The sequence below is a fragment of the Aspergillus aculeatinus genome, assembly GCF_003184765.1.
Source record: "Aspergillus aculeatinus CBS 121060 unplaced genomic scaffold BO66scaffold_44, whole genome shotgun sequence".
Lineage (NCBI taxonomy): Eukaryota > Fungi > Ascomycota > Eurotiomycetes > Eurotiales > Aspergillaceae > Aspergillus > Aspergillus aculeatinus.
Genome location: NW_020291513.1, coordinates 254,565 through 264,680, shown reverse-complemented (window position 1 = coordinate 264,680; position 10,116 = coordinate 254,565). Strand labels below are relative to the sequence as shown.

At 52.6% G+C, this 10,116-nt stretch overlaps 3 protein-coding genes across 3 annotated transcripts in view; 1 reads left to right on the top strand and 2 right to left on the bottom strand.

Annotated features, from left to right (window-relative positions):
* Positions 1 to 174, bottom strand: part of BO66DRAFT_329802 (cytochrome b5-like heme/steroid binding domain-containing protein) — a gene marked incomplete at both ends in the record, with an annotated part of 683 nt that extends 509 nt beyond the window's left edge. The window contains one exon of the mRNA XM_025644039.1: positions 56 to 174. Within this exon, the coding sequence (XP_025501031.1) occupies positions 56 to 174 (119 nt within the window). The remainder of the gene's footprint in view (positions 1 to 55) is intronic.
* Positions 175 to 2,638: 2,464 nt separating this feature from the next.
* On the bottom strand, positions 2,639 to 6,077 carry BO66DRAFT_329695 (putative ubiquitin C-terminal hydrolase; the record flags this gene model as incomplete). The annotated part of the gene is made up of 3 exons (XM_025644035.1): positions 2,639 to 5,497; positions 5,577 to 5,777; positions 5,847 to 6,077. 3 exons carry the CDS (start codon positions 6,075 to 6,077, stop codon positions 2,639 to 2,641), a joined length of 3,291 nt encoding a protein of 1,096 aa, XP_025501030.1.
* A 770-nt stretch (positions 6,078 to 6,847) lies between these two features.
* vps27 (ESCRT-0 subunit protein VPS27) lies at positions 6,848 to 9,638 on the top strand. The gene is made up of 5 exons (XM_025647886.1): positions 6,848 to 7,027; positions 7,107 to 7,239; positions 7,316 to 7,597; positions 7,664 to 8,432; positions 8,492 to 9,638. The coding sequence occupies exons 1-5, from the start codon at positions 6,960 to 6,962 to the stop codon at positions 9,406 to 9,408; spliced, it is 2,169 nt and encodes a 722-aa protein (XP_025501029.1). The 5' UTR covers positions 6,848 to 6,959; the 3' UTR covers positions 9,409 to 9,638.
* Positions 9,639 to 10,116: the final 478 nt, after the last annotated feature.

The window sequence follows — 10,116 nt, the reverse complement described above, 5'->3', positions numbered from 1 at the left end:
CAGTGTCAATCGGTGTTTTCCCATGGGGGAGGGGTGAAGGGAAAGGGCCACGTACGGGTGCTCGTCAACGAAGGAGGAGCAGTCGTAGACCTTGTCGTGGATGACCATGTACAGGTCCTTCTTGGTGTTGTGGCCGGTGACTTCGGCGAGGGTGAATTCCTTGACGTCGGACATTTTGGATGTGGTTTTGGGGGCTGGGGTTTTTGAGGGGGTGGTCAGTGAGGTTTGGTTTTGGTTTGGTTTGTTTGGAGGGCTGGAGGTGCAGTTGGTGAGAAGTGGGTGGTGAGGATTTGGGGGCAAGGCAGACAGGTTAGGGGATTGGTGATGCGGTGATGGTGGTGTGAGAAGAGGCGATGTTCGCGCGATGCGCTTGGTTGGAGTACAGATCTCCAGAAACACCCGTGTGCTTGTATCACTTTGGGATGCGCTGCTCTTGGGATATCGGGGTGAGGGGTGGGAGTAAGAGTGGGAGTGGGAGTGGAAGAGATAGCGAGTGTCTTAGGGGGGTAGCAGAGAATAGACTCACCAGATAGGACTGAAGATGAATGCGAACAGAGACAGGAAGCAGAAGCAGTACTGAAGGAGAAAGAGAGAGGGGTGAAGAAGAAGACTAAGCGGAGAACGAAGAGGAGAAGGAAAGGGAAGAGAAGGAAGAGAGAGAGAGAGAGAGAGAGAGAGCGAGAGTGAGGGAAAGACGGCGAGATAGTCAAGAATAAGAATAATCCAAATAATAATAATCAATCAGTCCGGCCCATCAGTCGGAGTCGATCAATTGGCTGTGGCTTCCTGAGGCAGCCACCTTTGACCCAGACCAAACCAAAAACCCACTAATCGCATTCCCGGGGACCACTCCCGGACTCACAGTTAGCCTTGGGAGCTTCCAATCTTCTATTACCGAGATTCAAAGGTCTGCGTCTCGATGGAAGCCTCTCATCTCATTGTTGCTTGTGAAGAACCGAATTGTCTTGCTTCCAACTTAGTTCCTCTGCTGAGTTCCGATGTCCGAGGTCAATCCCAACACCTTCCCGATTGGGCAATCTTGAAAAGTGGCCTGATAGGGATTGGTCCGTCTACGCCAATCACAGCACGCTTATTCCCGTCTTAGTCAGAGCACTGGGCATAGAGCGCACTATCCCTGATCAGGCAAACTTTGCCTGCGGTGCCAAAATGAAAAAGAAAAAAAAAAAAAGAAAAAAGAAAAAAGTAAAAAAAAAGGGCGAAGAGAATACGTTGAAGGGTAGATTGCAGGAAGGAACTGCAAGGTGTGTGTGTGTGTATAAGAAGAAACATGCAGCGAACAGAGTCAGTCTATGTCCTGCACATCCAGCTAGCTATATTGTTTGTTCAATCGTCGGTGAGGATTAGACCCTGAGGATATGATTACTGGGTAAGGTTGCTGATCCCCTCGCGAACAGTACGGAGACCTTACAGTAAGTCTAGTGTGTTGGTGTCGGAGATGAATCTCCACCACCTTATCTGACAGCCTGATTGTATACGATGATAACTACGAAAAGTACAATACATATGCTGTACCACCACCCTCTCTTTCCAAATGCATCACTACCCAGGTAGATAGATAGATACATCCTTTACCAGATAACCTACTACAAACCACCCAAGCAGAATAATACACAGTACAGAGTATCGGACAGAAAACCAAACAATTCCCGACCTGGAGCCTGGAGGGGACGGACTCCCCGCTCTCGATAGCCGTTACCCGTAACCTCGGGGAAAAGATCGCCCCGTTGGCCAGTTGCCCGCCACCCCCGGGAAGCCCCATCGGGACTTTTCTAGAGCGGAAATTCGGAGCAAGGGCGGAATTTCCTACTGCTTTCAGTGACGAGGGTGTGTCGAAGGTTCGATTGTCTTCCATGGGAGTTAGAGAGTTAGACATCACATCCATCAAGTCAAAGTGCTCCAGTGCTCCAGTGCTCCAGTGCTCGTTGGCTCGATTGGCGGACTACCACTGGTTTGGTTTGTTTAGGTCCTAGGTAGTGCGACGGACTTTCCTATACTTCCTATGCGTGTCGGAGCTGGTGCCCTATGACAGGAACCTTCTCGTACCTAGTTTTTGCAAAGTCCGTTTGCCGGTCTGGGGGAGAGTCCGGCGTCTGAGCCCGTCGGAGCTGACTGCATCATTCCCGGGTGACTTAAAAGTACTTAGTCGACTGGTTCGTCACCAGTACTCCGTAGTCGTTTTTGCTTATTCCAGTGCGAGCAGAAGCAGTCAATCCGTTCATTCCCGCTGAACACACAACGCTACCTATTCAACATCCATGTATCCATGCTATAAAGCAGATCTAAACTCGGAGAGGGCTAAATCACAAGGGACAAAGTTAAGCATTATAATAAAAACAAGGTATAGGATTCGTCACATGCTCACAGCCAGTCATCATGCAGTCGTGTCTTCGCCAGAGAACATTCCAGTCAACGCAAAGCAAAGGGGGAAAAAAGAAATATGCAGGCAATAGTTGTAATTATGTCATGCCAATCGGGATTCGGTGGTTTGGCGTCGATCCATCCCACTCACGGGATGGCACTGTAACACAAAATCAAGCAGATTGTAAACATAATCGCTTGAATGAAATGAGGGTATGGAGGATCAAGGAAAAGGAAAAGAAGATGCTCAGCGGTGCCCTCATTTCGCGGGCACTCGCTCATAGAATACAATGTAAGCTTGCTCGTTCTGCAACCGCTCCTTCGGTCGCAGATCCCGCGGGTTGAAATCCGTCACCCGCTCGTCATCAAACTTGCGCCAGCATTGTCGCTGCGCATCTCGCACCAGAGAGATGTAATGTCCGCTGCTCATCGAGGACCCAAGATGTCGCAGCACGCCGTATGCATCATACGTGAAGGGAGGGGCGGTCGCGATCGTCGTCTCCGAGGGTGCGGTCGCCGAATGACCGTTCGGAATGGGGGTCGGAGTTGGCTGCGAGAACACGAAATCGTCCATCCGCAGCCCATGCAGCGGGAAATCTATCGGGGTATGGATCTTCCGCGCACTTTGCGTCTTCGACGCCGAGAATCGCTTGAAGTGAATCACCAGGATCTGAGGCGCCCGCGTGATGATGATCTGTTTGGTCGCAACCCGCTCACACTTGCAGTACGGACATTTCCACACTTCATCGCCGCTCAGCATTTCCTCCTGGCAATAACTACGAAGGCATTGGTAGATGTCTCCCGTTCCAGACGGAGGAATTTCCACGCTGATACTATAAAAGGCTTCGTACGTGGTGGACGTCCGTTTGCATGTGGTGCAGCGCAATCGACTCGCATGTTGCCCGGCGAAGAGTGAGGAGATGAAGGACTCCTCGCGATGACAATACCGATCCCACTCGATTTTGGAGACCTTGGGGACCGGCATCCGCTCCCGCTGCACCTCTTCTTCGAAGGTCAGAGGGCGGAGCTGGTTGCGCTGCCAATTGATATTGAGGTCCTCGTGCAGGCAATCCACAACGAAGTCGAAGAACTCCTTGGCATCTTGCTGGCGATCGATCGCCCACTCTTGATTCAACCGCCCGCAGAAGTTTCGAAATGAGGTAGGCATGATTACCTCAACATCATTCTTCCACAGCGACCGGATCAGGTTCGCAAAAAGCCCTGGCATGACGCCCTGGGATCCTTTCCAATTCTTCTGGACATAGTACCGAAACCGATTATCGATGAAAAACTTGCTCAGCAGTAAGGTCGCGCTGAGACACTGGAGAGTCGAATTCATGTAACAGGTCACCCCGAAATTGGTCAACCCAGTGCGAGGAAGCTTGAGCCGACTCAACATGGACAGAGGGGTGTAAAGTGCCGTTTTCGTGGCCGAACTCTGCCGCTCCAGAGTAGGTTGGATGTGCCGGCCGTCCGAAACGCCGCTATAGCTAGGCCGTGGAACTGCCGGAGGCGGCCGCGAGGGCGCGACAGGCACAGGAGCAGCGTAATTCGGTGCAGCAGTGCCCGCCGGTCGTATGTGTGGTGCCACCATTGACTGCTGAATCGCACCTGGTTCGGGGAAGCGTCGCAAGAAGTCTTCATAATTCTGTACAAAGGGCGAGGCAGGAACCTCCTCCTCCCCAACAGGCTCCTCCGTCAGTGCTTCTTCATCTTCTTCGACATATGTACTGGCATCAATTTCCTCTGTCTTGGACTTCTCCATCCACTCAGTGAGCTCTTGGTTATTCAGTGGTTTGTACTCGCGCAGTCGTCGTTTCCTGACCTCTAAGCTAGAGTTAGCGCTGACCATCGTAGGCACTCTTCCAAGCGGTCGCCCGGGCCTTCGCAGTGGTCGCTTTGCCTGCAAGGATCCCATCACAGCAGCGGTGGAGGATGTGGCAAGTGATTGTTGGCCTAGGAGATCAATCCATGCGTCGAGGCCGCCTAGAAGTAATGCTGGTGGTCGACCGTCCTTCAAGGGTTTATAGGCGTTGAACTCGTAAAGCGTATCGTAGAGCGCTCGGAGATGAGGCGCTGTCGTGCCAACGGGAGAGCCAGCAAGATAACTAACCGATGATGTTTTCTGGTCATAGTACACAACCATGTCAAATTCATTCCGGCGTTCGAATAATGACTGTTCATACTCCGGCGACACCACAAGACGCTCCTCCAACTCTTCAGCTGATACGTTTTCCTTTAACACCACCGGCTCAACACATATGATTGAAGAAGCATATATATGCCCACTATCATACTGCTCCCGGGGCCGCACATCGATGAGCAGAATGTTGTATTTGCGGAGGTAATCTAGTAGCTCCGTCGGAGTGATCGTAGTGTTGTGTGGGAGGTCAGCACTGCTGCTTCGGATCTCCTGCACTTGATGCACACCATTTGGGGTTCTGGATCGGTACGGATTATCATCAAACCCATTCCGGCTCGGGCTTCCATGAGGTGAGTTTGCGAGCTGAGAATACCGTGGGTCGACTGGGCGAGAGCTTTCCGTCGAGGTCCGCGGCGGGTTTGAGGGTCCCTGTGATGGCACTGTCCAAATCGGACTATAGGCTGGGTCGGGCGCCCGTGGAAGGGATGTGTTGAGAGGATCCTTTGGGGGAAGAGCAGGAACCCCATGGGGGGATCCCATGCTACGAGGCCCTAAGGGCCGTCGTGTCGGAGAGCTCAAAACGGAGCTTTGCGGTGACGCTTGAGCCGAAGTTTGCGACGGATTAACTTGCGGCGCGGACTGTAACATATTGTTCGTCCCGTTTTGTGTGGGCTCTAAGAGAGTGCTGTCAGGGGGTGACATCCTTAGCTTTGCGAATCTTTGTGCGAGTGCATCAGATGGAGGACTAGAGTATCGATTCTGCTTTGTCTGTAGCTCAAAATCTTGTTGATGGTGTGACAAGATCGGCATCTGCGTCGAATTCCTCACGGAAGAGGCAGCACTACTCAGAATTTCTGACTTTGGCCGGCTTGAGTGTGAATACGGTGGTCCAACCGGTTGCACGTTTGTCATTAGATTGTTCTCCACGATCTGTTGTTTGATATCATCCATCGTCCCTTGTTTCGTCCGCACCGCCTACCACAATAGATTAGTCCCCGATCTAATAGTCCAAGAGCTTAAAGAAGGCTTCTCGCGTGAATATGCGACGACCTACCATCATCAAATCGGCAAATCTCTTGAACCAAGCCGGTCTCTGGCTGGCTGTCGCACGATAGTCAGGGTGGTGGGGAATAATGTTGATGGTTATTTCAGAGGCACGAAGGTACTGCACATAGGCTCGATCTAGTTGGTCGCTGTCGGAAAGCTCCCGGGCTTGGTTTATGGCCACTTGCGCTCGCTCAAGCAAAACACTAAGCTAAAGGTCTCAATCAGTATAAACTGCAGTATCACCGTGGCAAGCGCTACACCCAAGTCTCAAACATACCGAGGCATTCTCATTGACATCCAAAGCTGCCGCTTCATCCTGTAGATCCTTTATGTTGGGAAACAACGGCGGTTGGCTTGCCGGGGCGCTCTGATTGTTGCCGACTTGCTGCGATGCCAGTCCGACTGGCCGCCCGCTTGTCGGCATGACTCCGAGGGATCGAGGACGCCTGGCATTATCCCACGGGGCGAAATCCGGTGGAGAGGGAAAAGCCGCTGCATCTGAGGACATGATACAAGACGGCGATTGAGAGAAGGGAAGCTTCAGTACATGACCTGAAAGTTGTCGGAGCTAAGGCGGGGATGGATCGGTAGTTGTTCGAAGGTGGCTCGGAGCGGGAGCAGATCGGAGGGGTATCCCACGACTCGACGGGGGTATCCAAACGCGTGAAGAATGAAAGGACAGAGGGGGTTGTGGAAAGACAGGAGAAGAAGAGAAAGATGCGCCAAAGACGAAGCCCGACGGAGAATGGAGGAAGGAAGAACGAATAGACAGGAGGAGAAAAGAGGAGAGGAACGAGGTGGTCAAAGGCAGACGAATTGCGGGATGTTGTATGATGGGGTGGGTGTATGTACAGTACGGTAATGGATTCGCAGGAATGATGCCCACTTCGCCGCCTCACCGCCCTCGTTAGGCTATGACGCCACATGTTACGGGTACTTACCATTGTTTGCCTGGGGCCTGATCCCCGCTGACTCACCGCCCCCGCCAATAACTAATAACTACTCCGTAACTAGACTAAGGACTGCCCGTGCCAACATGCTTGTCCCATGGAAGGTAACTTATGTACTCCCGCGTACCTACCAGTACTAGACTAAGGGTAAGCTTGGTTACCTCCCATTTACCTTACTTACACTCCCCCCGACATTATCCCTCCATGCATTCGATCTGCCTGGAGCTCAGTGTTATGTCTCTATTGCTGCCTTGATCGCCCTTTCTTATCGGTCTCTTCTCATTCTGCGCGAAAAAGCCCTTCCGATTGTTCACCAAGTCTCAGTCTCCACCTCCTTCTCCTGCTGCTGCTGCTGCTTCTTCAGCTGCTGCCCAACGTCATAGCCATCTGGTACCTTCGTCGCCGTCCCCGGCAGATCGTCAATTGCGCACCATCACGACATGGCGGGGTGGTTTTCGTCAGCGTCTTCGCTCGATGATCAGGTTGAGAAGGCGACTGCCTCGTCTTTGTAAGTTATGGCTGTTCCCTCAGCATGCTGCCTTGGCTTGCGGTCAATCACATGCTACGACTCACTGACACGCCAATAGGGAAGACATCGCTCTCAACCTCGAAATTTCCGACCTGATAAGATCAAAGAGCGTTCAACCGAAGGAGGCGATGAGATCTTTGAAGAGGCGGCTTGAGAATAAGAATCCGAACATCCAACTAGCGACCTTGAAAGTGAGTCGCAAGACGTCTACCCTCCTCACACTCCGCCCTGGGTCTAGCTTAGAACTGACGGTGAAATGCATCGCAGCTGACAGACACATGTGTGAAAAATGGCGGTACTCACTTTTTGGCGGAGATTGCATCCCGGGAGTTTATGGACAACCTCGTCTCCCTCCTCAAGACCGAGGGCCTCCCACTGAATGACGAAGTGAAAGCGAAGATGTTAGAATTGATACAAGACTGGGCCATGGCAGCTCAAGGCCGTATGGATCTGAGCTATGTTGGTGAAACTTATCGGAGGCTTCAGGATGAAGGCTTCCGGTTTCCACCCAAGACTCAAATCAGTGGAAGCATGCTGGAAAGCAGTGCGGTGAGTTGGCCTTGGTACTGTGATCGCTACGACGCCCTCGAACTGACATGAGTGTTCCTGCCAAAGCCGCCCGAATGGATTGACTCCGATGTCTGTATGCGCTGTCGCACTGCCTTCAGCTTCATGAACCGCAAGCATCATTGTCGCAACTGCGGCAATGTCTTTGATGCACAGTGTTCCAGCAAGACGCTTCCTTTGCCTCATCTCGGAATCCTCCAGCCTGTTCGAGTGGACGACGGGTGCTACGCCAAATTGACTTCGAAGGCCTTTTCATCTGCGGCCCTTTCCGATAGATCTGCATTCAAGAACAATTCAATCACCAAGTCTAGCGTCATGGAGCCTCGTGGGGGACGAGCGGAGAGCGGCTTCGATGACGATTTGCGTCGTGCTTTGCAAATGAGCTTAGAGGAGGCTCAAAATAGGGGCTCAAGCGGTTACGTTCCACAGAACAAGATCGTCCCGGAACCTCCCAAAGCCGTCAGTCAGCCCGGTGTAGAGGAAGAGGAAGATGCCGACCTGAAGGCTGCCATCGAGGCATCATTGCGGGATATGGAACAACACAAGCAGAAGCACGCAGCCGCCCTCAAGAACGCCCCGGTGGCTGATACGTCGACTCATGCGGGCGCAGGGGTGGCGCCGATCCCCAAAAATCCCTATGAGCTTAGCCTTGTGGAAGTCGAAAACATCCATCTCTTCGCAGCTCTCGTTGACCGACTGCAACATCAGCCCCCGGGCACTATTTTACGGGAACCTCAGATTCAGGAACTATATGAGAGCATTGGAGCGCTCCGGCCTAAGTTGGCTAGAAGCTATGGAGAAACGATGAGCAAGCACGGTACGTATATTGTTTGTTTTGGAGGATTTGTCGCGGCAGCTAATGAGGCGCGGGCGTAGACACTTTGCTGGACCTCCATGCCAAGCTCTCGACAGTCGTTCGCTACTATGACCGCATGCTAGAGGAACGTCTCTCTAGCGCCTACGCTCAACATAACTTGGGTTATGGGGGGGTCCCTGGCGGATCCCCATATCCCAATATCTACCCCACAATGCCCGCTCCCGCAATGGAGGCGAAGTCAGGCACCGAGAACTATTATTATGGAAATCCCAACGTCACCGAAACTTTCCAGCCTTCCGGCACACCCTACTCGCAGCCTCCGTCAGAGAGAGAACGCGCCAGGACCATGAGCCCGAGTTTATACCCACAGCCCTCTCAAACTATGCCACCCAACGCGCCGTGGACTGGAAACCCTCATGCGGTGGCATCACCTCACATAGGCGGCGCCAATGCGGCACCCCCTAGCAATCCTTCCCCCTATGCGCCACCCACGCAATTTTATGCACCTCCACCGCACCCGGAACAAGACCCGAGTCCATACCAGCAACCGCGGCATGGGGAGCCGGAGGCGCCTTATCAACCGTCGCCTGTGATGCGACATGACTCTCACTATCAACCGTCGGCCCCGGGCGTTCCGAGTGCCCCGGATCAATCACCCCCGGCAGACCCAGTGTCGGCCCCCGCTTACTCGCACTATCCTCCGGATCCTAATTCGATGCAACCTGGCGGTCAACCGTCAGCGCAGCAGCAGCAGCAGCCGCCGCAGCCCGCGGACCCGTCGGGATCGTCATTCTATAGTCAACAACAGCCTTCTCCCGGCCCTACAACTTTCGCAGGATATCCACAGGGGATTCCAACACATCCCAACCCACAGGGAGGAGAATATCCTTCTGGTAGTGTGCCTGGTGCGCATCCATCATATCAACAAACAGCCCCATCCCGGCCGCCGGTTGAGGAGAGTTTGATTGAGTTGTAGAGTGGACAGGGTGAATAGGGTGAGTGGTCAGTGCGGTGAGGAGCGGTCAAGTTGTGGTTTTGGAGGAGGGGACGATTCCTCGATTGGTGTTTTATTCTTTATGTTTTATGTAGGCTTTTGGCACAATGATACCAGATGGATTGGTTACTTTTGCAGGCCCCGAAATTGAGTTGATGTTCTATGAATGATTATAGGAGAATGAGTAAAGTAATAATACAGGAGTGGCGATGCTTTCGTGCTTTTCAATTCCACAGGGCGAGGCCAACCAAATCCGGCCTGGTTTGCTGGTCTGGACTCTCTATTTTCCAGTTTTCCTTCCTTCCTTCGTTAGTTCCATTTTGCTGGTTCTTCTTCTTGGTTCGGGAATCCTTCTTCATTTCTTCCACGTCTTCTTCTTTCCTTTCTCCCCTCCCGCTGATTCTCCCTCCCTCTCCCTCTCCCCTCTCGTATCTAATTGCAACTCTCCCCTCCATCCCCATTCCTCCTAAAGTCACTTTTGCTCTGCAATTTTGCTCTTCCCGTCTTTATTTAATTCTTCATTCTTTCTTTCTGTCATAGCCAACCAGCTCAGTTCCCTGGTGCGAGTGGTGTAACCGGACTCTGCGTCATTTGCGTCTCCCCCGCAATCGGCGGGAATCTGGACCGTCACCGATTTGTCTCTCTCCCCTTCTTCTTCTCTCATTCTCCCGTTTAACCCCTCCAGTACTT